The sequence below is a fragment of the Neolamprologus multifasciatus genome, chromosome 16, assembly GCF_963576455.1.
Source record: "Neolamprologus multifasciatus chromosome 16, fNeoMul1.2, whole genome shotgun sequence".
Taxonomy (NCBI): Eukaryota; Metazoa; Chordata; class Actinopteri; order Cichliformes; family Cichlidae; genus Neolamprologus; species Neolamprologus multifasciatus.
Genome location: NC_140454.1, coordinates 12,908,788 through 12,936,080, shown reverse-complemented (window position 1 = coordinate 12,936,080; position 27,293 = coordinate 12,908,788). Strand labels below are relative to the sequence as shown.

General features: G+C 43.3%; 1 protein-coding gene across 2 annotated transcripts in view; it reads left to right on the top strand.

Annotated features, from left to right (window-relative positions):
• Positions 1–27,293, top strand: part of dachd (dachshund d) — a 92,096-nt gene that overhangs the window by 55,537 nt on the left and 9,266 nt on the right. For both annotated transcript variants that reach the window (XM_085135440.1, XM_085135439.1), the window contains exons 4-7: positions 11,213–11,385; positions 11,531–11,666; positions 11,822–11,953; positions 26,411–26,556. In XM_085135440.1, coding sequence (XP_084991566.1) covers positions 11,213–11,385; positions 11,531–11,666; positions 11,822–11,953; positions 26,411–26,556 — 587 coding nt within the window. The remainder of the gene's footprint in view (positions 1–11,212; positions 11,386–11,530; positions 11,667–11,821; positions 11,954–26,410; positions 26,557–27,293) is intronic.

The window sequence follows — 27,293 nt, the reverse complement described above, 5'->3', positions numbered from 1 at the left end:
TTCAGATTCCATAAAGTGGCTCGCTCTGGTTTGATTTATGAGCTTTTTTTTAATATTTTTTTTTCTTTTGCTTTTTTTTTTTTTGAAGTGCGAATCCCTAATATATCCAGCTCTTGAGCCTATTATCCAATAGCTATTGAGACGTATAAATCAGTTGACTGATGTAGCAGAAGGGGAAATGCATTTGGCTGTGGCTTTTGTTGGGACTTTTGCTGGACTGACTGTTATTCAGAGTGCTGACTGGGAAATGACTTCATGCTGTTTTTAAACAGACTCAGACCACAGCTGCTCTGAGGAAATGGACTGGCGTTTTATAATCAACCGGCTTAAACTAAGACCCACACAAACGGATGTGTTTACTTACACAAATTATGTTACCAGCCACGATAGGAATTGATATGATAATGAGCATCCTTCTGATAATACCACTAAGGACATAGATCCATTTAATCAGAAAAGAGCCACTACATCAACCCGTGGAGGGGAAAAGAAAAAGAAAAAAAAGCCTCCTCGGGCTAAAATACAGAATACAGGTGCCTCATCTCAGTGTTTGTCTGAAGCAGTTCTTGTATTGTGAAGCGCTTGAAGCAAAGCACAGCAGAGCCAGCCAGTGAAGGACACTCTGTACTGTTTGTAGAGTTGGATTGCCCGCCGCTGTCTTTGTGTTGATGTAAATTGAACAGGCTAATGTTTCTCCCTCACATTAAATATTCATCACAATTAGACCTTCCTGTTTGCATCAATGTTATTAATTATAAGGAAAAAAAACAGCCAGTTCAACTCTCTGCCAAAATAACCAAACATCCTGAGTGAGAGATGGAGAGAAGGAAATAGATATGTATGAAGAAGAGGAAGCAGGAGAGAAGGGTAAAAAAGATACAAAGATGGAATGACATCAAAATGTAAAGGGAGGCAGGATGGTGTGTGTGTGTGTGTGTGGGGTCTTTCTTTGATTTTCCCTCGCACTCTTTAGTTGGGCAGAGGGAGAGCTCTCAAAGCACAATGTGGATTGTTCCTGCGCCTCTCAGGAAATGCCACAATTACAGATCACAGACCAAGCAAAACACGTGTGGTGCTTGGCCTTGAGGGGGATAAACAGCCCGCCATTCCCTCCCAGTGCATTGACCCCAGCCACAACCTTCATTACTGGGAGAAAAAATATTGTCAGCTGCCCACTAACAAACACCTGCCAATTCCAAGAGAAGGAATTGAGTTTGGTTTTTTTTTTCCAGTTACAGAAAGGGGGAAAAAAAGTGTTTCTCGGAGCTTCAAAAAGAACCAACAAAAAAACAGGTTGAGACGATAAGGCCTTTGTCCTCTTTTCTCTGTCTCACTTACTTCTCTGTCTTTCACCCCCGTCTCTCTTTGGCCACTGGGTGCTGCCCTGCCACTCATCTGACTCCTCGCCACACAACTCTAATGGAGCTGAAATCCTGTTTGTAATTAGATATGGGAATTCCACTGTCATCAGCCAGATGATGCCACGACATGCCGGCTAAACAACAGCGTGGCGGTAGAAGGAGAAGACACAACTGTCACTGCTAACTTAATCTCCAAAAAAAAAAAAAAATCTCTTCCGAGTCCACACTGTAACATCGCAGCGAAGCTTTAAAAGGAGCGATGCAGGAAAACCTGAAAACCCTTTGTCTCAACATCTGTGGCTTCGGTCCAGGCTGCCTTTCGCCCAACAGGGGCGGGTGGGGGAGTGGAAAGCCTCATGCTAGTCTGAAGTTTGGACGGGTGGTGACAGGTACCTGGAGTCTTGCCTGACTGAGTGAGGAGTTGAGGGAAAGAGGTTCTGGGTGAGATGATGAGGAAGCATCATTCTCTCTTTCCAGGGTCATCAGGCTAATTTCTGCAAGCCCTACCCTCACGCTTGCATGTTTGCATGCGTGCGCGCGCGCGTGCCTGCGTGCGTATGTGTGTGTGTGTGTGAGAGAGAGAGAGGAAGAGGGGGCCTTGGCCCCTGAGAGCGCTCTGTGAGGAGACCACAGCTGTACACTCCCAGCAGCTAATTGGTCCTTATCTAGCTGTCCCATTCATCTTCATTTTTTACCAATTACTGAGCATTATCTGTGTTCTCAGTTGGGTATGGGACTTAATCCTTTTTGGTTAAGCTGGTGCTACAGCTTGCAAATTTCAAATGGAGGAAGGGTGGGTTGGTGGGTGGTGTATTTGGATGTGGTCGGGGGGGTGGGAGGGGCAAAAGTCGCAGCAAAAAACAAACTCCGAAACTTCCCATCATCCCTCACGGGCGAGAAGCAATCAATAAACAATGACATCACATGAAGGAGAAAAGGGGTGGGGAGAAAAAAATGGAAGGGATCAATTATTGGCGTTATAATTCAAGTCCTTGTTTGCAAACGTTGCAGCCGCATTGATTAGGCTGTTCTTGTTGCACTCGCCATTATTGACTTGTTAAGGCCATATTTTCTCATCATCAGTGGTTTTACCTTTTGCACGCACGGATAACAGTGCTTTTAGGGTGGGCGGGGTCATTAATTATTTAGCATGTATTTATTTTAAAGCGCGGCGAGTGAGAAAAAAAAAAATCACCTTGTTTACGCCACAAACAACACAAAGTATAGTACATTGCTCATCCAGAAGGTACATCAAGACGCCGCAGTGTGGGGCAGTTAGCCTTAATTTTCTGAGATCAATGCATAACTAGACTCCTCTCTATATGGGGTCCGTGCTTGGCCATGTTGCAGAGCTGAGTGGAGTCAGGCTTGAGACCATGCACTAATTACTGGAGTGTTCACTGCTCTGTTGGATAGCATTTGTGCAATTTTGAACATATAAGAGAGTCAGTGCGCTTTGCGATAAGCCGCTAAATAAGACATTAAGATGACAGCGCGTGTGAGTGGAGAAATGATAGTCGTCGAATATGAGCCGAACACGGGGCTAAAATGGGTAGAGGTGACGTGCACCCGGGCGTATATTTACTGGACATACAGGCATGCGTGTCAGCACACACAGACAAAGCCACGCACACAAAAGCAGGACCCATATAGAGAGACACTGCTCTTGCACTTTGATAGGGATCTGTTTGGTCACATTCTCTGTGCCAGCTGTCAGCCCAGCTCCACTGCTGCGATTTAATTAGTCTGTTTATGTCCTTTCTAATAATAAAGCTCTCTGGGTGGAAGGACACATCCAACTAGCTAACTACGCGCTCCAACCTGCTAGCTGCATTAGTGCTGGTGGCCCAGCGCAGCTGAATGTGGGCCATGATGGAGGATGGTGGCAACTTCCTGCACCTCTCCTCTAGAACAGTGGCCCTCAGGCTCAGATCTAGTATCACCCCCTACTCAATCCTAACCTTAACCATTAGGGGATAAAGCACATACTGACCTGATATGAGTGTCTAGGGGCAACTTCATCCATCTTCCTCTCTAGCTCTCTTGTGGGAGCCTTTGTCAGCCAAAGCTCTTTGGAGAGACTAGATTGTAGCCATAGGCTGAATGGAATTCATTTCACGAACATATCATAACACCTCTTTTTACAGCGGCAGGTTATTGTCTTGACTAATTTATGCAATTCAACATTTTATTTGGGTTTTCTCCCCATCTTCTTATATCAAGGGTCCTTCTCCGGACAAAACAGGATTTCTTTGACCTGCCAGCGTTGGGCAAACGGGGGCTAGTGGTGGTAAGTGAGCGAGACAGAGAGTGGCAGAGCAGACAGGCAGCCTTGCAGTCTGAGTGAAGAGCTTGATGGGTCTCCGTCGCTCTCTTGGGCTTTGGCCCTCACCATCTCTCTATTAGGCTGCCAGGCTCATGGGAGCCAGGTGACAGATAAGTGAAGAACGACACACACATTTTAATAGACATTTCAAAAGATAAACCTGATAATCATTTCTCTTTTTAATGAAGTCTAATGTCCTCGTTCTAATTCCGGTTGCGTCGGCTGTTAAGCATCAGCGAAACACTTGAATATGCATGATTGGGAAATTGTGAGGCGCACCGATGTAGCTACAAAACACACAAACGCAGACAACGGCAGAAATAGATTACAATAACAGGGGGAATTGATTAAACATTATTTCCGTAATGATCCATATCAAGTTCTATCATCTTTGAGTGGCAGCGGAGTTGCGGCGCTACGGAGAGGAAGAGGCGGCGGTGCTCGACAAAGCGTCATGGAAATATTTGTTTGATTGTCTCTTGCGGTTAGCTCACAATAGCAGGAGCAGAGCTATAAAAAAACAACTGACCAGTCGAGTTGTCATCCCTCATCAACATTAGGCCTCATTCCTCATTAATTGGATAGATTAATTTGGAGCGCTTTGATGCCGGGGTGATGCATGTGTTCGGCTGTCCCCTCCTCACTATTCTCTGTCAGGTTGAATTTAGCCAGGGAAGGGGCTGACCTTTGAAAGTGAAGAGATCAACACAATTTGAAAAGACAATGTCACTTGCTGTAAATGTGATACGTGTAATAAATGACATTCAACCTTTCGGTGATGATGAGCTTTCGCAGGTCGGAGCGATGTGAAATATACGTGGTGTGTGATTGCGTCGGATGCGGAGCCGTTTTCACATGCACAGTTAAGATGCCGCAGCGTTAGAGCTTGGCTATCAAGCGCTCTCATTTTCCCGTGATTATGTCTAAGAGGAAACATTAGCATAGAGTAATGATATTACTGTGTGTACACAATAGCAGTAATGGCAGCGCGGTGATGACAACAGCGAAATGGCGTTCTCTTTTAACTGTGATTGCACTGTAAAAATGTAGCATTGCCCGGGAAGGATCCAAAAGCGTTTTGTGACAGAAAAAAAAGTTGGCCGTGTTCCGCAAAAGCACTTTTTTCCCCCTTTTTCTTCTTCTTCTCTCAATTATGATATGGGAACCCTCATCCAAATAGAGCTATCAGCCTTCCTGAGCCCAGACATCTTCACCATCACAAAGCCTCTCCTCTGGGACCAAGATAAAGACGGAGCGCGTGAGCAAGTTCAAACAACGTAAAGGAATTTCACAATCAGCACGCCCTTCAGAGGGTGAACAAACAAAGGAAGCCGTTTCTTGATAAATGATATTTAGAATCTCCAGACAAATAATCAAACAAATATATATCTATTTATATTTTAACATGTTGTCCTCTGCCTTAGTTGAAGTCCACACTGAACTGCATTTCAAGGAAAATTCACCTCGCGCTGACAAAGGTTGAGCATTACTGATTTTCTCGAGAGAGAGAGAGAGAGAGAGAGAGGTGCTTGTCATGGAGGAAGTGAGAGCGCAGGAGGTAGTGATGCTAATTTTGTAATTAAAACAGATGATCCGATGACCACATGCAAACCGATCCCTCCCTACCACCACCACCATCCACCCCTCCACCCCTCAACCCCTATCCCGGCTAAATTGATATGATGGCAGAGTGGGTCGTGATTGATAACACTCGTCAATATATTTCATTTCAGGAGCCTTAGTCAAATGACAACTGGTTGTCATTGACTGAAAGCAATCTTTTTAAAAGGGGGAGCCTTTGCTAAGTATCAGATGAAAATGATTCCTCTGTCTGCTTGGGTGTCACTGTCTGTAGGAGCTTTATTGATTGGGCTTGAATATATTGCAGCCGCAGTAGTAACAGCTGCTAGTAATATCTCTCCTCTCCTTCGCCTCTCCTCTTCTGCTCGCAGCACTTTCCGTGCCACCGCTTATTGTGAGTGATCCAGCGTCGGAGCTCCTGCGCCGATTCCACGGCGATCCTCGGAGTGACGTGTGGCAAATGTGAAGTGAGCCTGGTTCCGACCCAAATTAGAGAATGCCTCCCGTGTCCTAATGTGTCCTGAAGGCCTGGCTGTCTTGGCCAACCGCACACACACGCGCGCACACATATACTCCCGCGCATGACTGCGTTAACTAAAACCCACCATTGTGTCGCCCGCCCCGCACGCTCTGTGTTATCAAGCACAAGGATGTTGGCATGGGTTGGTAAAGGTCATTTACTGTAATGAGATTTGCCTCATGCAAGCATATGGCTTGATTATTGCCCTGTTCGTTAACATTTTCAGCAAAGAGACAAATAGACAGCCAAAATGGGAGGGGGGGGGGATAGCACAGGTGGGGCGGTGGCGAAACGTGTTCAGCACCCCCACCACCACCACCTAAAAGATAGCGAGAACTTCTTCCACAACAGATCTGTCACGGAGATGATTGATCTTCCAATTTTCATAAGGAATGCGCACTATTAGAGCCGAGGATTTAAATTATCCTATAAAAGTTGCCTGCCTTAGATTTTTATGCGCTTAATGGACAAACACCTCTGTCTGTCTCCTTGATAATTTCTACCACATGTTACACTCCAGCGGTTTGGGTTTGGAAAGCAATTATGTTACCTCATGAAAGCAGAAATGTTTTCTTATCATGTTTTCTTTCCTTTTTTTTTGTTACATTTCGTGATTTAGTTCATCAAAAAGTCTATGCCCACCTCAGTTGCGCGTCTTTGCCTTGGCACGTCGAGCGTATTTTGTCTGCTGATGCGTTAATAGCTTGTTATTCATCCAATCGTTACAGCTCTTGGAATGTAAAGCATTTTTTTTTCCCCCGCATATGTTTATATGTTTGGCTGGCTTTGCGCCGGCGCGTAACTTTACACAATTATCCATACTGCATCATTGTCTGAGCGTGCGGCCGCGTGTTTTCATGTTTACCTCTCTTTGTTGCTGCAAGATGTATTATGTTTTTTTATTTTTTTTATGTCCCCGTTTGCATTGTGCGTGCGTGTGTGTAGGCATACGTGAGTGGACAGCAGGTATTTAACAAAGACAAGATGTTTGCTTTATTATCAGCATTAACTACGTAAACACAAAAAGCTTCAAAGTTTCATTCAATGACACTGAAGGGCTGTGGGTGGCTACATCAAAGCTCGAAACCTTCCCCTCTCCCCCCATTTTAATGAGAAACAGGACTCACCAGCCTTGACTGAACCTGCCATCTGTGTGTGTGTGTTTTCTTGTTTGCCTGTGTGTATATAAATGTGGGACTAGCAAGCACATGGAAGCATGCACTTGTGTAGTCTAAAGTGGCACCACAATTCTAGACGACTTATTTATGGAGGCCGTGTCTTATGTTTGATCTGATGCATACACACCCCCCTGGTCCACCTCCTCCGTGGCAGGACTTCCTTTCCCCCCCCCTTTTTAAAAAAAGGAGATTAACAGTTATAGTAAAGACGACTAGCTGATTAGTGCTATGGAGACCTCTAAATGTCTCGCCGCGTGACAGACACTTTTTCATGAGCCATTCATTTCCTTTTGGGACCGGTGTGCAAATCCTTGATACGACCACAACAAAGACTCTCCTTGTGCGCGCCACCGTCTTTACCTTTGTCGGAGAAATGCATACACAACATGGGGGCATTTTTACAAGCGCAATTAAGAGGGAAAACGGAGATGTTTTTGCGGCGGCGGGCTGCGTATGGATTGTGCACTGAGTCAGTCCATTTAGCAGCTTTGACTGGAATGGCCCTGTTCAGTTTGACAGATCAGAAGAGGGGAGGAAAAAATATCTCAACACCATGAAAACCAAAGGCTTAGCAGTGAGCAAATCAGCCCTTTGTCTTGTTCAATTCAAATCAAAGGATAACCAGGAATGTTTGTTTGACAACAGCATTTACAATGCATTGTTCTGAAGCCCAGAGCCTCCCAAACAAAGACAGATAGGCTTTAAACAAGTCATTTAATTAGCACCGGATCCCCAGCTTTGGCTGCGCCAACCAATTATACATTCCTGAGGCATGTGCAGGTCCTATTTCACGGGAGTGAGAGGCAGATCCTCTCCAGCCCTGTCTCTTACAGTACATCTCTCCCCTTCCATTTAAGAGAAGGTAAATAGCCCAGACAGACAGCTTCATTAGCCAGCGTCTGAAGAGCGCGGGGCCGATTGTCGCTTAAATAGTGCGCTTTTACTGCAGGCCCAGCCAGCGACCTCCGATCAATTACAGCTGACATTATTGTTTGTCGGGAGCTTTTTTCCTGGACAGAGGGAGTAAAAAACGAGATCAGGCCTGAGCTTTGGCTGGAAATGTAATCTTCCCCCTCTCTTTGGTTCTTTCGCTCCACAAACAATAAATCATTCAGTTGAAGAGATAATAAAGTGCCAAGTAGGAGCTAGTTTAATTTTTGTCAGGGGAAATCTGTCCACAACAGAGTTAAGGGTAAGGGGCCCGGCTGCTTTCTCATCCCATTTTCAATGACAATGGCTTAGCTCCTCTCCTCTTATTTTCCTCCGTAGGGTTAGATAGCCAAAAAGGCTGAAGTTCTGTGTCGATGAGGATTAACTGCGGCACGAATCACCAAAATAAATCACTGCTGGCATTTTAATCATTTTTTTAAATCGTTCAACAGTCAATCAATCCATTTTTTCCCACTTTTCTTCAAATCTTTTTTTAAAATAAGTAACAAACCTGCCATTAGCCGTGAGGTTTGATTCTGATGTAACAGGTTTTTAATCATGTTGCTACCAAGGGCTGTTTTAATTCATTCAATTCATCCTCCGCGATTCAGATCTTTGCTTATCCATGCGTGAACTCCCAAGCACTGCACGACATAATAGCTGAGCTGTTTATATTGGTATTAAGTGATTTGTAGTTTTAATGATGGTAAATAGGAGTTCACCTTTGCAGGTCCCTCAGGCTTACTTCAGGTAAATTACTCCAAATGCATTGTCTGCCCTTCAGGAAAGAGAGAGGTAGTGGTTGGGAGGGGGGCTTGTGGGAATTCACCTCTCATCAGCTCTGAACTTCTATTTCAGAGATAAACAGAAAACTGACAAATATGTTTCTAACAGTTTGCCCACTGGAATATCTTCACAATATCACAGCGATTAATGAGTCTCTTCATTCTGGTTTTTGAAAAGGACAAAAAAAGAAGCAAAAATCTCTGTTTATTATTACCTACGTAAAAAGAAATTGTAGTGATTATTCATAGTCCTTTCATTTAAATGAGAATAAAAATCAAGAAAATGAGAAGAAATTGCATATGAATGCGATGAAAACACTCTAACTGTCTTGTGAAAATGCCAGATTCCTTGAATAAATGCATATCCTCCTCACCTGGCTCCTTTCAGCCATAAATAAAAGGATTTGGTGCACCCTTGTTGGCCCGTGGCACATTCCCCTACAGTGGCCTGAATGGGTCTTTATGGGAGAAACATCGCTTTAGGATGGGGTGACAAGAAAGGGGCTGGATGGGCACTGAAAGCGAGACTAATACCCCCTTAGAGCGAACAGAGGTCCTGTGTTTCCGCGCCAGCCTGTCAGTCAGGTGGAGACGCATCAATGAAATTCACATACCATCAAGAGAAAAATATGACAGGGAGATAAGTGGCGGTATGTTACTAACAAAGAGTAGACCTGCGTTGTTTTAAGTGACTTTTCACCTCTTTTTCATACTTTATTGATATGGTGAAAATCTACCTTTATGTGTGTGTAGCTGCGTTTGATTGAATGGGCGTAAAAGAGACACCTCAAAGGCAGAATAAGTCTCTTCACTCTGGCCCTTGAGTGGCCTTGAAAGGCTGATAGGTAGCCTAGACCTCTCCATGTTGTCCTACAGTAAGTACCCCTGCAATCAGGCCCTCTGTGGTGTTTTTTAATTGAGCTTAGCCTGCTGAGTGGTAATTGATTCAGTCTGAGCTTCAGCAGAGGCGCTGATACAAGGTGCTGCTTGGCTTCCGCCTTTCTTTAATCTCCCCTCCTTTATATTGTTTGGGAATACTTGCCACTGAGAAACTGCATGCCACCTTTCTTATGGAAATCAATGCTTCTTTTGGAAGGAGGGGAATGACAGAGAGGAGTACTTCTCATGTCCTTTCATTTTCAACCAGTGTCCTTCTCTTTAGAGGCTTCGCCATGCAGATCTCCTTGCCCTTTGGCTACTGATGTTTTGTCAAAAAAAGAAGAGTGGAGTTGTTTTGTGGATAGCTTTCTGTAGTGTGCTATCTTTTTTTCTTCCTCTCCTTTTTCTCTACACAGCTTTCTTTTTTTTCTTTTTTACCTTGAACCGGGCTGCCAAGAAAGACAGAAAAAAAAAGGAGTTAAAAAAAAAAATCTACAGAGAGGCTCGATCAGATCCAATAGTGTCTATGAGGTTTTCTTTAAAGCATTTGAGGAAAAGCATCTGAGTGGCGGAGGAATGAGACCAAACTGTTCCCAGTCACTTTTGATCCTGCCAGTTCAAAGTCCCTGTAGAGCGCGGGCGGGGGGAAGGAGGGGGGTGCCACGGCTGGGGAGGGGAGGGGGATACAGACACCTAGCTTTGACCCTCTGTCTGTGCTCATGTCCTTTGAAAGTTGGCTTGTTTTCATTAAGCCATTCAGAAGCGCAGTTCAGGGCCACTATTTGACTAGCTACAACCCCCCCCCCCCCCTCCACCGCACCCCACCCGCAGTATCTTTATTAGACTTTCTTTACATTTTCTCGCTGCTAATGTCTTCAATTTCCCCAATTAGGCGTCTACTGCCAGACAGCAATTGAATAATTTAGAACATTTGTAAGATATCTCTGATGTTGTAATGGAATAATTTGTGTGTTCGTATAGAGAAAAAAAACCCTGAAAATCACATTATTGGGTGAGCTGAATGCGACCTACTCTTTTTTTTTTAGTCTCATTCTCTTCTTCTCTTTGTCTCTTGGTCTGCACTGTCGGCGGCTATAATTAGCCTAAAGTCATTGCCGTACTGTAGCCTAGCGCTACTTGTTTGTCATTAGCGCGTTTAACTAGTCATTTGGGTAATGACTTTCAAGATTGCCCTTGTTTTTACCGAGATATTTTTTTATATGTAAATATTGAGAGAATTTCCATAATTTGCCCCTTTTTATTCATCATAGAATAATTGATGCATATTTATTGCAGTGTAAACTTTGGTCTTTGAATGACTGTGTGTATAGTTATCGTCCCCATTTTCTTTATTATTATTGCAGTAGTATCTATTATTAACACGTGCTGTAAAACATTTATGTGTATTATGTTAACATGGAAAGATACCCGAGACGTGATTAATCTGAATTATTCCTTTCTTTTCCTGGCGCATGGCTCTGTAAAGCTTTAGTGTTATTGGACACCAATTTTAAAGGGGATCTCAGTGGTGGGAATTACTGATTGCTGAATTAACACCAGCAGGTTCTGAGTTTTCAGCCAAGTTTCCCCTGTGGGTAGCTCACTCATAATATGCATCATTGAGTAACCAACGACCTCTTCGTGTGTCTCAGGCCTGGAACTCCCCTTCATGATGATGCCACACCCTCTGATCCCAGTCAGCCTGCCTCCAGCCTCTGTCACTATGGCGATGAGCCAGATGAACCACCTCAGCACCATTGCAAATATGGCCGCCGCAGCACAGGGCCAAAGTCTGCCCTCCAGAATGGTCACCTCTGTTATAAAGGTAAATTTTTAAAAGAGAAAGCAAGCAATGTCATAATAACAGCTGGCTGCTGTAAACACAGTTCCCTGCTTCTCGTGGCGTAACACTCGAGCCTGCGCTGGATATTTATTTTGCGTGTGTGGTTTTGTGGCTGTTGGGGTTGCAGGAACGTTTGCCGGACAGTCCCTCCCCTGCTCCTTCCTTAGAAGACAACAGGAGGCCAGGCAGTCACCCATCGTCCCACCGCAGCAGCAGTGTGTCCAGCTCCCCAGCCCACACAGAAAGCTCCTCAGACAGGATACGTACGTATTATATATTGCTTCACAGCACATTTATTAACACAAATAAAGAAAAAATAAAGAAAAAAAACCTCTAAAGGGCTTTACAGATTGTACAGATGGAAGATTTAAGCTCCTGTCTAGCTAATAATGTTTTTTTTCTGATTTTTTTTATGCAGCCACACACCACAATGGTCTCTCCATGAACCAAGCCTTGCTTGGCCTGTCACCCAACATCGCACCGGGACCTAAAGAGGGAGACCTGGCCCATGACATGAGCCATGAAGCAAAGAGGATGCACGCTGATAAAGGTGAGTCAAGTCTCAGCCCCGTTCTGTTCAGTTCTATGTATGTACTGCCGATTCATAACAACAGTTGCTTCAAGGCACTTTATATTGTACACAATTAAAAGGACAACCCCAACAATCAGACAATCCCCCTATGAGAGGCACTTAGCAACAGTGGGAAGGAAAACCTCCCTTTTAACAGGAAGAGAGCTCCAGCAGAATTAGGATCAGGGAGGGGCGGCCATCTGCCATGACCATGGGAGACAAGACCAAACACACTCTATAGTCGTACAGTAGTGCAGTAGTGGTGTATAAAGGGGAGGAGTGAAAAAGAGGTGAGTGCAGAAAACTAGTCCACCAGGAGCTTGAGAGATGGTTCAACAGGAGAGGGGCCTGAGAGCTGAAGGCTCTGCCTCTCATTCTAAGATTTCTTGTTAGAAAGATTTTTTGGGAGAATGTTAGTCTACAACTACATGCTCTATATATGTCTGAACAACTGTTTTTCTAATATACTTTAGACTTGAAGGGCTTCAGTCCAGGCATCTGAGCAAGTGTTGTTTAGATGAGGGATATCTTGGCTATCTAGTTTTTCGTTATCAGAGTTTCTTCTAGCCTGACAGAATGTTTTGGAGGTAGGGGAAGGAACTTAGAGCTAGTGAAACATGCCCATATCTGAGGAAACAGATCAGACGACAGGAGAGAAACTATAGTGTGGCCACAAATTACAGTAAAAGCAGAATAGTTGAAATGAGTCAAGAGCACATAAAGTAAGTAGAAACACAAAATTCTTATGTTATTTGTTGTTTGTTGTTTTTTTTTAAACATATTTTTTTTTTCAGTTTGGTTTGTTTTGGTGTTGGAAACCAAGACAAATTACTTCAGTTCCTCAATTATGTAATTTAAATTCTCGAGAAAGCTGAACAGTTACAGTTTGAATGGCCACAATCTCGGGTATTTCAGCGTGTTTTTCAAACTTCTTGACAGCCATTTTTTAAAATTGACTTCACACAATGCAGGTGCATTACTGGGGACCGAAGGAATTGCAGTGATAAGTCTGAAGAAATTTGCATGAACAGCCAGCAAAATTAAGCAACGTTTATACTGATAATATTTAAAGGTGCCATCAAGTTAGTGTGGAGCTGTAAATCTTCAAGTTTGATATCAGCATACACTAGAAGAACTAGCAAACTACATACATACACATACTTACATATATGGGACTCACAGTGGGCTAGACAATGTTTATCCAAAGTTTCACCAAGATCAGTCCACTCATCCAGTAGGAGAACATTCAAATCATACATTCATACATACATACAATATATAAGCAATACTTAATTATAATATAATGCTAGCGTCTTCTAGGCAAAATTACCTTTCCTTTAGCTCCATCCATTCCTATTTACTGAGATGCAACTAATTTCTATGAAACAGTGTTAACAAAAAGTGAAGAGATTCTCCATGGATGGGCTTCATTAACACTCTTACTAAACAGACCATTCACTAGTCTCACTAATAAATGAAGAAATCTCTGTATGTGTTCGTTGTACGGCTTTTGGTTCTTTGCATTTTTCATCAACTGTTCATCAGATTCTCTTCACACTTGGCAGGTGTGTAATTGTGGGAGTTGAGGCAGCGCCGTGTGGACTTTTAAGTCGTTGGGATGAGCACTCCTCACATTTTGAGTAAAAGTTATTTTCTGTTAAAGTTTTACAGCAATCAGACAGGCAGCTGGAGAACAGGCAAGACAGGCAATGGGCATTGGGCCCAAGGCCATTAGGGAACCCCTGAGCGCTGACAAACTTTACTCCACAGCAATCTCTCAAAATGTGGCAACCGCAGTGACCGCAACCTACTCCCCCTTAAACAAGCAGTTGAGGATTTGCACTGACGTTTCAATAGGAAACCTATCAGGAAGGCCTCCTTCTAGCTATGGCATCTTTAGTGAGCTGCAGGCGGAGCGCATTCTCTCACTGCAGCTCAAAACTCAATCTGTATGAAAGCTTAATTCCACACGATGTTGGGTTGTTTTTGGAATGCTTAGGATGTGCATTTTATCAGCGTAGGTAAAGTATGCAAAATAAATCCATTAATAAAAATCAAGCTCTTGTTGCACAATCAGGCTAATGTTGGGTATTTTTGCATTGAGTGAATGCATCATTAGAGCTGTCCTTTTATAAAATCAGTACTTGCATTGCTCATCTTAGCAGTAATTTAATGCTGTGACATGCATACACAACTGTGAAAAGTAAAGTTAAGTCTTTCAAGGCTATATCATATATCTGCATAGCAGTTTGAGACCAGACTTGGGGAACTGTTGCAGATCAGGTGTGTACAGTATTTTGCTGACCAACCCTTTTCTCCCTGACATGAATGAGTGAAGTCACTCTGCTCACTCTGCTGCATATGCCTGTTTTAAATAGGTCATACACTAGTTTGTGTAATTTGTCAAGAGCAGCAAAAAGTTTCATAAACTCAGATTTACTTTTTGTACCAGCAGCAACATTTGCCAGCATTACAACTGTCATCGTTGCACAGATTTCTAAAGAAACTTACAATCCACAAGGGAAAAGTCTGCATGCCATTATCAAAAGAAAAATGTTATATTTCTAGAGCTTTATGAAAAGGGCCCTAAAAGTCCATTTGAGTCCTTGAATATTGGCAATAAAATTGAGAAATGTTAAACCTTTAATTTAAAGATTGTTCCTGCCCTTAATTTGTCATGATGTCAGACTGTGCTGCTGCTTCTATGGCTTCATGTCTCTGTTTAGTGCGCATTGTTGCACAGGCACATAGAAATAGGTTAACTGCACACATGTATTTTGCTTGTTGGATCTTTTTGAAAGAGTCTTTACCTGGCTTTGGACGTTTTACATTTGCAACATCATATCAGCCCCCTGTAATGCACATGCTGCGATTTAATAACACCCCTGGAGTTCTCTTAATTAACTACAAAAACATTTAATAGTGCAACTAAATGTCAGCTTGGTCTGATTTCCACACAGATTTTGCATTTCAGTTATTTTACTTAATTATTTATTTTTAGATATGATATTTGTTGCCACACATACCAATTGTTTTTAATCTTTCCTACCAAAATAAAATGCAGAATTAGCCAATTAGCCTTTACGCTATTAATTGCTTTTATAAATTTATTACGATGTTGTTGATGAGAATTACGAAGAACAGGAAAATGAGAAAAGAAGCAGATAGAAATCTACTAAGCATGGCAGATTAAATACAAAATGAAGCAAATAATAGATTTCAGTATTCTCTGTTGGTTTTAGCGGAGCTGTGCTGGGTGATGCAGGGTGGGGTGAGGTTGATAATGATAATAAAACCACTATGGAAATCATTCGGCTGTATGTTCCCTGTTGGCTAGGCTGACGTGAAGATCAGTGTTAGACCTTCACTCACAGGGTGTGAAGCAGTGAATAGTAATAATTAGCAGGATCATGAGCTGAATTTATGGGTCACAGACCGTCTAACTGCACGTGTGCGAGCATATGTGTGTGTGTGCATGCGTGCGTGTTCGTATGTGAAACAAGGAGAGATTTGCACTAACGGGGTAACGCAAACAAAGAACGAGGGTTTAACCGAGGATCCGCACACATAAATCAACTGAATGTTTCCTCAGCAGCAGAAATCTTCCTTCTCAGCTGAAGTGCCTCCTCCACACTCAGATAATCAACACAAATGACTCTAATTTCTTCACAATATTAGAGGAGAAAGCAAATGACCGAGCAATGCGCGCCAGTTCTAACTAGTTGACCCGCGCACATCTACTAGCAAACACCCGCTGTATTATCTTTGAGATTGTCAATTCCTAATATGTCACTGGACTTGATTAGGATTCTGAGCTCTTCAGTGTGTGCACCAGAGGTCTCGGGCTGTGGAAAACATTTTTATAAAATAACCCATTAATGCAGAGGAGTGCAACTAAATTAGTTACCAATTTGCTGAGCATGAATTAATGAAGAGAGCTTCTCCCGGCTCCCACAGTTGTAATTTTCATAATAACCCCAGACCTTTATTTGGCAGGTTGTTTAGTTTTTTCGTTTGAAGGTTTTCATTAGTCTAATGAGGACTGTGCAAGGGCGAGCAGTCAGCACAATTTACATGAGGAAGCTATCATAATAAATGAGGCAATTTGAATAACATGCACAGGTTTATGCAGCGAGATAAGAGAGATTGTAGCAGCCAAATACAGAGGTAACCAATACATTAGAACCAACTAATAACCAAAGTAATTCCAATAAAAGCTTTAAGTGAAGGGAATAAAATTAATGATAGATATATTGAACTGTAATGATATGATACACGATGCATTGGATTAATAAAATAAATGTGTTCCATTGTTAAAGAGGGGAGAGGCCTCCCCATCCGAAGCTTTGTTTATGGCGAGCTTTTTAATTAGGCCGTTCATCGCATCAGTTTGTTTAGATAAATGAGATAACATTCCAATGGTTTAATGATATCTCTCCACTTGTTTGATCTTTATGATCCTGGCAGAGCATTAAATTAATCTCTTGCAATGCACTCTAAGAAGGGGAGCAGGTTGGCTGCAGAGGACGGATGCAGTGCCCCGGCTCATATGGAGACTATTTAAACAGTCAGACGCCTCAGAGACAGCCCCTATAATGCCTCAGCACTCACATCCTATGAACGTGCCTCATCTTTTTCATGTCATCTCTGGTGATGAAGGACAAAGGCTGTTTGTTGTCGTATAAAACAGACACTTCCCAAAGTTGTGTCACCAAGTGCAGCGCAACCAGATGGTAGGGCTTTTTTTTTTTGCTGTTGTTTGAACGTGATTATTTTTTGTCCAAATTTTGCCAAAGAAGAGAGGAAAAAAAGAGAGAGATTAGTCAATACGTTGGGGGGAGAAAAAATAAAAAAGCTAGTAGAAAGCTAAGTGTTATCTCACATGTGACTAATTGAATTGCTTCAAACAGAAAGTCTGCGGCGATAGCTTCCGACAAGCCTCTGTCTCGTGAAACAGCAGGTAGCTGACAAACAAGGGGAAATTTGAAAGGTACAGAAGCCTTTTGGCTGTAAACTTACTTTGGACATCAAACACTGGCTATCATTTTATTTCCTTGGGGAAAACGTGTTTGAAACACAAGCCATATGTACAGTATGTATGTTGAAGAGTTTTCTGTTTAAAAAAAAAAAAGAAAGAAAGAAGAAAAGAAAAGAAGAAAAAAACATGTGGCAGTTTAAGCAATTTCCCATCAACAGCTCTAACCCCCACCCCCAAGTGCAGGTAAACATGCCACATCTCCTTTGCACAGAGCTAAAATGCCTGACAAGACGTGCAAAGGCAAGTACAGTATGTAAGCCGATTCTGTAAACCATATTTTAAAAGCGGCTGAATCATTAGTAATATGATATTGGCACTTCGCTGGTGAATGTTATGTATACTTGTTGACACAACAGGAGATGCGCTCCTAATCTCCTCTCAAGCATAAATGGAAGCCTGTGGTGAATTATGTCACCTAGGTGGCGCATCTTCTCCTATACCTGCTATCAGCCGAGCAGTCGGCGATGCACCGTGCACTGGTGTGGCCACAATGGACAAAGTTGATTTGTCTCGCCTTTTGTTTGTCAGGACGCTGCTTAGGCGCACTGTCCGCAGCCCCAGCTTGCACTCTCAAAGATCAAACCCGAGCAGGTACGAGCATCACAGTCTGTTTTCATACAGCTGCTTTGGCCAAGGACCTGTGGACGCTCATGGGTTCGTGTAGAGAGAGCGAGCGAGAGAAAGGGGAACATTTTAGAAAAAAAAAAGACGAAAAAAGACAAAAGAGTGATTTCTAGCCTTTGTAGTCTTTGTTCTGCTCCTTCTTTGCATAAGCATTTGCAATGATAAAAAGGCAGGCGGGGGACTCTGGGTCAGGCAAAAGTTTCGGCGTCAGTTTTGTGCTCTTTTCGTAAATATTCCACCGACATCGATGGTATCGCCGTACAGTATCATTAAAAGTTCGAGCTCCTTCCCTCTCATCTCCCTGACTTTTAACGTATAGTGTTTTGCTCAGTACCTCCCGATGTCCTTGGAATCGCGAGCTTCAAACACATGCTGACTACCTGACTTTCCCTAAGTCAGGAGGCAAGATCATTAGCCATCACAGCCCTGAAATGTGACTTGGCAGACAATAATGCTTTATGATCAAACAACTTGTCAGTGCGTCCTGTTGAAATGAAAGAGTGCAAAAAAATAATTCAATAGAGGATCAATCAAATTTCCTCAGCCCGTGTGAGAGAGAGATTGCTGATGGTGCAGAGAGGGGCTATTCCTCGAGGACATGGGAGTTCATTTGGATATTTGTTCTCCCCTCTCATGAATGTTCCATTGCGTGACACCATCTCCTGCTAATCACATTTCACTGAAAAAAAAAGGGGGGGGGGATGCTTTTAGGAACGTTGAAAAGAGAGAGGTTCTTTTTAATCTTTGAAATGCCTCAAAAGTGACAGAATGCTTTCTCCTGCCAAGACGTGAGCCTCGGATGGGGAGATAAATATGCTGTGGTCAGCTAAGTGTATCTAGTGAGCAGAGAGGCAAATTTAATAATGCATTATCATTCACTGGCGAAGGTGAAATCTCCCTGTCCATCAGAAGGCTCAGGCCTGTTTCATGTTACCCTTCACTGCAAATGAACAAGTGCTTTACTCAGCCATACTAGAGATGCACAGTAGGCACCAGTGCTTTACTATATATGCTGCTCAGGACCGTCAGGAAAGCAGGGCCCCGTAATCAAAGCAATCATCTATCTGTCTTGACTGGAGACGTTAATGCTCACGCTCCTTTCTCCTGATGAAACTGTTGTTGTTGAACAATAACGCCGTCTTTTTTTTTTCTTTCTGAGAACACAAGGTGCGTTTTACATATCTGAGCATCTGCTATTATGCAGATTATGGGAACATATTTACCTGAATGCCCTTGGACAACAGCACTAAACAATTATGAAGATTATGTACAATGCAGAAAATTTGCGATTCAAAACAATGCCTATCGTAGCGGTGGCAACTGTTGCAGACAGATAAGGTTGACCCTGAATGTGTGTTTCTGCGCTTTCGGAGACATTCTGTGGGGTTGTTTGTATAATTTAATATTTACATGTAAACAGTAATTAAGCGATGCTACCAACATGCCAAGGCCAGGCTCTGCCAAGGTAAACACCAGCCCTAGTAGTTTGCCACAGTCCATCATGTTTACAGACTTGCAGAGCTGAGTGCTGCTTGTGTGCTCTTCCTTGGCAAAGCCCATAAAGCACAACCGATTGGATGCCGAGTGTTCAACACAGTCACTCTTATCGTCTGGCAGTCTGCTCGCAGACTTGAGGACATTGTGAGTCAAACCTTTAAATTTTCACTCGGCGATAATTACGCCGCTATACTTGAGCTTTTATATCCTTTCACTGAGAAAGTAAATCATTCCTAATAAAGAGAGGAAGAATGGGGGGCGGAGGGAAAAGTGCTCGAGGACTAATTCTCTTCACTCCCTCCCTCTCTATTCTGCTTTTTGAAAGCCTTTCTCTGAGTATTCCAGTCACCTTGACTTTGCAGCTGCAGCCTTATAGTCTGTTGCTTATCCTGCCTAACCCCAGCCTGTCAATTAGGTCTTTAAAAATTAATCTCTTTAACTGGAAATACCATGCCAGCTTTCTTCCGTCTGTAAATGAAGTGTTATTAATTCACACAGCGCAAAGCCACTGTTATGAATAATGTTATCAAAACAGATTTCCACACGTTTAACACGTCGCTCCTATTAAAACCCCTTAAGTATTTTTATTACTGTGAAAACAGGACCGCTAATGGATTTGCATCAGTTTTTTGCCGCTTCCTCACCAGGCAGCCGCGGAGCAAGTGCTCCTAAGCTAGGCCCTCTTTAAAAGTTTACATTTTTCCCATTTTCTCTTTTGTTCTTTCATCTTCATTTAAAAAGAGAAGGGGGAAAAAAAAGAAAAAGAAAAGAAAAGCAGCTCAGTGTATCCAGTCTGGATTAGTGCCAGCTGTCGTCGACAGTCATTCAGCAGTAGCGGCAGAACGGCAGAGCCTCTCCCTGTAGGATTGCAATGCCAGGCAATGACACCAATGTGTCTCCCCCCTCCCACCACCCCTCCTCCGCTTCCCCACCCTACCCCACCCCTTCCTCCCAAACCCAGCAAAGCTCTGATCTAGCAGCAGGCTATCTGGCCAACCACGCCAAGCTAATACTTGTTCTATTAAAACCTGGTGATTATGGGGGATTTCCTCTCTGTTTGTTTGTTTGAATGCTTAATTATCAATATGTAATTGGCATCTGTATTGTGATGTCGGGCGCATATTCGGTGGCATGTTTTGCTGGAATGTAAGTTGCTATCGGCTGGAAACAGGACTCCCCAGTCACCGTCTAAGTTAAGCTGCATGAGAAGTTGCTCTAATGAATTAATAAATGCCAAACAAAGGAGAACTAAACAAAGAGTGAGAGAAATAAATGGCTTGATGATTAGTGGGTCAGGCAGCTTAGCGGGGTGTACAGTACAAATGATCCCCCCCTCTGAAATGTGAATGATTTGGGCAAAATAGCCAATCGATAGCTGAGGCCAGTTTAATCTCTGGGATTCTTCTGTTAATAAATGGGCCCGGACAATAGAGGTCAATATGCAAAGACAGTTTAAACACCTTCAAAGCTGCTCGCAGTGATGTCCTTCTCCAAGCATTATCTTCTTGACAGTTTGGGCTCAGAGTCGATAGGTGAATTACAGAAATCTATTCAAGTCTCAAGTCAGCCCCCCTCCTGTCATTTCCCTTCCTGAGCCACAAGTTTATTTTGCTCTGCCACCACTGGCCTGACTTAAAACCAAGAGCGAGGATTTTAGCCCCTCAATCTTTCGCCTTAACCAACTCGCTCCTTTCCCCTTTCGTCCATCCGAACTGCGATCGTCTCTCTCTACAAAATGCCATTTTGCCTCCGCTACTGTTCTCTTTAAGAGCTCATTTGAAGCTGTGCGCTGGCAGAAACAAAAGTCCTGTATGCTTTTATGCAGTCATCACAGTCAGCCAAGCCTGTAATCCTCAGAGGTCCGATAATGACATAGCCCCTGCATTTATTACATGGAGGAGAGGAGAGAGGGAAAACGCTGACTTTGAACAAATGAACACTCTGACCTTTATGCAATAAATATGACATGGGCCGCATAAAAAGACAAGATATCTTCCTCCTGAATGGAAGTCAACACAGATCCTGCTCCCTTGCCTCTTGCTCTCGCTGTTTCCATTTCTCTCTCTCCCTGTTTTTTTCCCCTCCCCTTCCTTCTCCAAGCTAACAGTTAAACAAAGGACAAAATCTCTCTTAACTGCACCATAACGGTGTAATCTGTGCCTTATGCATTATGCACAGGGTACCCTCCAAAACATTTTGGGACAAGCACCTGTCAGTATTCCGATCCTTGTGTTGTTTCTTACGTTTGACCACAAGCCGGCATCAGCGACGAGAGCATCATTGGGTATATTTGTCCCTGCTAGGAGAACACAGTTTTAACAGACAGAATCAACCTTTGACTGTGTCTTTTGTGATCTCGGCGCGATCCCAATCGAGGGTTGCAATCTTCTTCTTTTGTCACCTCAGACCGCCTCTGTGACAGTAAAGGATTTATGGTTATTTCCTCCATGCAGCCTGTCCATCTGTGGCTCTATCTTCATATGGCCTTGAGAATACGATTCAATTTATTAAAGCAAAGCAATGGACTCATTACTTTAAAAAGGTGGCACAAGCGAGCGGGAGAGAGAGAGAGTGGGGAGAGAAAGCGAGAGAGGGAGAAGTGACACACTGAATTGGTTATTAATGGAAAGGCACAGCCATAGGGCAGTTGAAATTTAATGATATCCTACAAGAAAATATGAGGGTGTCACTCTCCAAAAAGTCATGCTAAATGTCAACATTTTAAGGTCCCGGTGCTAATTTTATGCCTGTGCACAGTAATGTTTTGGAGAGCATTTAGGAAACACGGCCCAGTGGCCAGCCTGATTATCCCACTCACCTTCTCTCCTCTCTCCAAATGGGTTTGTGCAGCAAGCGATTTCATCTCTAAGTGAAGGGAACATTAGGGAGGGGAGAAAGAGAGAGCGACGGAGGAAAAACACGCGGTTTGATTTTCATGCTGTGATAAGAGAGTGGGAGCCAAATGTTACCTGTTAATCTAGCCCAAACCGACCGGGGCTCTTGACTTTGTCCCCCAGCAGGGATGGGGCAAACACTCATTTTCCTCTCTCCGTGATGAAAAGGAAATTAGCTTAAATGTGATGAGGGCACATTAAGTGTGTGTGCCGTGCGTGCGTGTAATGAATGTGTATGTCCGCTTGAGAGTTTTGCATACATCCGAGAATGTGAGCCTTTCCTCTTTCCTCGCAGCATATACGGCGTGTCACACACACATATGCGCGGCATATGCAAGGGATAGTCTTCCGAAAGAATTAGTCCTGTTTGGCTCGTCAAACACTTTGCTTAGGACGAGCATGCTTGTGAGCCATCCAAATCTTCCTGATCGCAAGCTATCATGTACATATTTTATTCTGCGAGGAAATGAAACCTGCTTTTATCGCATTTGCAGAGGTTACAGTTGTTAGAATCAGCATACGACATGCTACGCTACCTGTTTAAAACTCTCGCAGTTACAGCTGACTTTTCTTCTTTTTTCCTTTCCTCCAGAGTGCAGACATCATGTGCAAGATCAGCTAAGGCTCATGTTTTTTTCCAAGTGCTCAAATTGCATGCAACTTCTTTTTTTTCCCTTTTTTTTTTTTTGCCCAGCTCTGCATCGCCACGTTCGTACGAGCAGACAGATATTTCCCTTGACAAGATTTTTCCGAACCTAGCGCTTTAAGTGCAGCTTGAATAATGCTGTGTTTGCTGCTAATGGCTGTCCGAGAGGTCATAACTACTCCATTTGAAGGAGGCTGGTTTTCTCCGCAGCCCTGGCAGGTCAAATCAAATGTAATTGTGCAGTGAAAAAGCACTGCCTTGCTTTGTGTTTCCTGTGCTGACAACCTCCAGGTTTAGCATTCAGTTCTCCTGCTGGGAGGAACACAGGTTTGCAAGGACAAAGGCTTCACCTGTCAATATATCACACTGACTGGCCAGCCAAATGTACCTCTGCTCTCCCTCTCTCTTTCCCTCTCTCTACTATCTCTCTACGTCTCTGTCACTCTTTCATTCTTCTGTTGCAGCCTCCTCTACCTCAGACCGTGCCTCACCTATCTATCCATCCGTCTTCCATCTTCAAACATCTATCTCTCTGTTGCCGGCATCCTTCTGTCCTCTTTCTCGCTCACTCTTTTTGTGTGTCTTTTTCCCCCCCGTATCTTCCTCTCCTCCTGCTCACGCTTGCCTTCGTGTGAGTACTCAGCTGAAATGTCCTGAGGGACCCAGTTTCAAACACAGGAACCAGAAACATATGGCACATTTTCAACTCCCAAGGTCAATTACAGCTATTTATCCAGAGATTGCAGCTAAATTTCCCAAGGTTTCTTCTAGATTTACCACAGATTGCAATGTGTGTCTGTCACATTTTAAATCAGGCCAGTTTCCTCTGCTTCACTCCACTCCCTGCGACTTTCCATCAAATGTTTCAAAGGCTTTCAAGTGAGTTTTAGACATGTTTTATCTCTGGTTATCATGTGCCCCATCTTTTTTGCTTCAGTTTTGCGAGGTCCAAGTGCCGCTTGCAACACAAATCTAATAACATGTAAATTGGAGATAAGCCCAGATCCCTCCAAGTGATATTTTTTACATTCATAGTTTGTCAAGTCAATTCCTGGGCCCCTGTTTTAGCAGCACAACACATGAGGAGTGAGAAAATTAACTGGATAGGTGATTCATCATTGCTAGCACACTGTCAAGGACTCCCTCTGCAGCTATTGAGAACAGGGTGGAGGAGGAGGATGGAGAGGGGAGGAGGGTGGCAGCGGCGGTGGTGGGGGGGACACGTTGTTTTAAATTATGGCATTTCATTCAGAATGCATTGTATTTACAGCGTCCCATTTTTATTTGTGGCTCCTATTATCCACCGAAACAGTTGTGCATGAAATGTTATTTGTGACAGGGGTGACCTGCGAGTGTTTTTCCACACAGTATTTCATAGTCGGGGGGCCTTAACTGTACCTTTACCGTACGGTAAGCACAAGAGGCTGTCACAGCTGCTGTTGGCAGCCTTGCTAGTGCAGAAATATCACCTGGAAACAGAGTACTCCATTCCACCGGCCCCCATCACTCCAACGCCTGTCGCTGTAATTAAGTTGAAGTCAATGATTCTGGAGCGATGGTGAGAAATAAACATGCAAACACGTGCCAGCATTTGCAGCCAGGCACAGAGAGAAATGTTGGGTGGGTGTGTGAGTGGGTGGGGGAGTTGGGGGTGCTTTAACACTGGAAGCAGAGGAAACCAGCGGATTTACATCGTGTTCATTGGAATTTACATTTGAGTTTCATTAAGCCACTTTTGATTATATTGATGAAATTAGCCACTTATTAGATCCCCCAAATCCCCCACTTTTTTTTTTTTTTTTTTTTTTCTTTGTGAAAATGCCACTATTTATGTGCAGCTCCTGGTGGAAATGTTATTTGACAAGAGGTGCTGTACGGTAGTTTGAGTCTGTCGAACAAAACACGCTGTTTGCTTTTCCCAGAGCATGACAGGTTGTTTCCCCTGCAACAAAGCCATCAAATATTCTCTGTGATCCAACATTGTGTTGGAGGGGAGGCCTGCTGAGTGGGAAGCCGGAGTTTGTTAAAGCAATGATTTATGATTAATGCCAACACTAAATAAGGGACAAAGTGCCTACAGTACAAATCAATTACAAAGCTACAACAGCAGACCTTTCCCCGAGGTCTACTAACGTCTCTAGTTGTTATGGAGATTTTATTGGAGGTGGGTGATGCATGCATATAATGCACACAATACATCTATATCAACCTGAGCTGGAGCCAACTGTAATGCTTTTGATCTTTGATTAGTTACTTTATTGAGATAAAATGGGACTTTCATGTCGTGCCACTGTATAAGGGAGGGTGCATTTTATATCTCCACCCAGACGCCCACCTCGGAATGCAGACAGGATTGCACCAAACAAAATAAATTACCGCAGGAGTGGCTTCTTAAAAGTAGGCAATTCATTATTTTTATGAAGTCAAATTATAAACAAATTTTAATCCATTAGGCAACCATCCATTCTAATTAATCAACAGGAGTGAACTCCATCTGAAAAAGGAGAAAGGTTGTTTACTCTCTCCACGGACCAGCGGTGCATATTTCACCATCTTCCCCACTCAAGAAGAGAAGGGGGGAGAAGGGAAAAAAAAGATCTCCAAATTACAAACCTAAACTGTGAATCCTAACACTCGACTTTTGGCGGTGAGATGTTTCCAGGGCATTTGCAGATGCTTGAAATAATCTCCAATGTTTTTGCTCAATCTGCTCTGAGGATGGGTGAAATAAATACTTTAAACTAATTAATGTAAGACCAGCTGTTCCCAGCACTTGGCTGGCGTTGGTGAATATTGATGGGAGGGAGAGGCAGGGCTGTTCAGCTCCGCTCGCTGTTTGTTCAAGATTCCGCCTGCCACATAAACAGATATGAATACTGGATGAGAGCAGAGAGGTGCTGTGCACAACACAGCCAGGGTTCCACATTACAAATAAAACTTTTCCCCCCTTTCATTAAATTAACAATTAAACAGCTGATGGTGCAGGCTTCCTGTGGAGACCTTTTTAGACTTGGATGTGTTTAATAAAGTGTCTCTCTGCAAGATGGTAACACTTAGAAATTCCTGGCTTGATAAAAAGCTCACTGGGCAAAAACATGTGTCAGATCTGATGGGGCAGCAAACGGCACTGTCTGACATACTGTTTTAGTTTGACCAGGCTGTATGTGTTTCTGCCGCTCTGCCTCCTGCTTTCTCTCCCCTCCCTTTAAAGCTCCTCCTTCCTCCTCTGAGGCCCGGTGGAGAGGCTGGACAGCAGATGGCAGGGCCCTACCCTTCTGCCGGTGATGAATGGAGGATGATGTCATCTTAAGTTTGACAGTCACCCATGCGTGCATACATAAAGGAAGCCCAAGCCGCTGGGGTCAAACTGCTGGCCTGCTTCTGATTTTTTGGAGTCCACATGACATCTCTTAAATGGGGGAAGCTGGATTTATGTCCTGGTTGATATTGTTCAACCCCACCATTCAGGCTGAGAGAAGAGGCAAAAAAATATGAAGGAATGTCCAAGGTAGCAATCTGTCCACTATATTTCTGAGTGGAAAGGATAGCTGGGATTGGCTCCTAGAGATCAATACAGGCCCAGCCATTGCTGCTGGTCAACTTGATTCAGGATCAATATGTATTAGCTTACCAACAAAAAAGCTGCTTACATATCTGACCACTTACTTTCAAGTGGAGCAACTTTTAGTTTTAGGAATCATCAATCAGTCTTTGTTGTTACTGTTTTTTCTTTGCAGAGGACAACCCAATGTGCACCCCAACAGCAAGAGATAGCTACGAGCGGTTGTCACTGGCTGGACAGACCCTGCCTCCGGGATTCCCTTCACCTTTTCTCTTCCCAGATGGCCTGTCATCAATAGAGACTCTCCTTACCAACATACAGGTATTGTTGCTCACTCGTGTTCTTGTAGTAAACTTTGCGTTGAACCTTTGACCTCAGATATGAGGGCCTCTACGTGGTCAGACTTAAAAAAAGTCTGGAAAGGTTTCCAGCTGCACCCTACTAGATCAGCTTTGCAGGATTTATAGTTTTTTTAAGCCTTACTTACTGTATCTCATCGCGGGCCTTAGTTTAATTCCACAGTTCACCCTCACTGCCTTTAAGAAAGTTCTTCTGATTGGCTGGCCCTTGCAAACTGAACAGTAGGTGGGTGGAGCTTCTATGTTCACAGCTAGAGCTATGTGCCTGGGACAAGCATATTAAGGATGTGAAATTCTTATAGATTTTTAAAGGTACAGTGCGTAAAATGTCACCACTAGATGTCAGCAGATTGCAGTCAACTGAATATTGTTTTATCCCTCCCAATTCAAGTTCATAATCCTAGCTACAGCGACCACCATAACACAGTGTTAGCTTATAAGCCGCTGTTGTTGTTTAGCCGGCTTGTTGTCAGGTGTCCGGAGACAGGAGGGTCTCAGGACAGTAATAAGTGCAACAATATTAGGAATAAATAAGCACATTTCACAGTTCAGGAGATGAGGCGAAGAATGATTATGAAGTGAAGATGTGAAGAAGTGAGAACAAATTAAAAAAGAAATGATGAAAATACAAATGTAAAAATGTTAAGTGGTCATATAAAGTTTGAAAGAGCAATTTGTCATCTTTAAATTAAAAGTAAC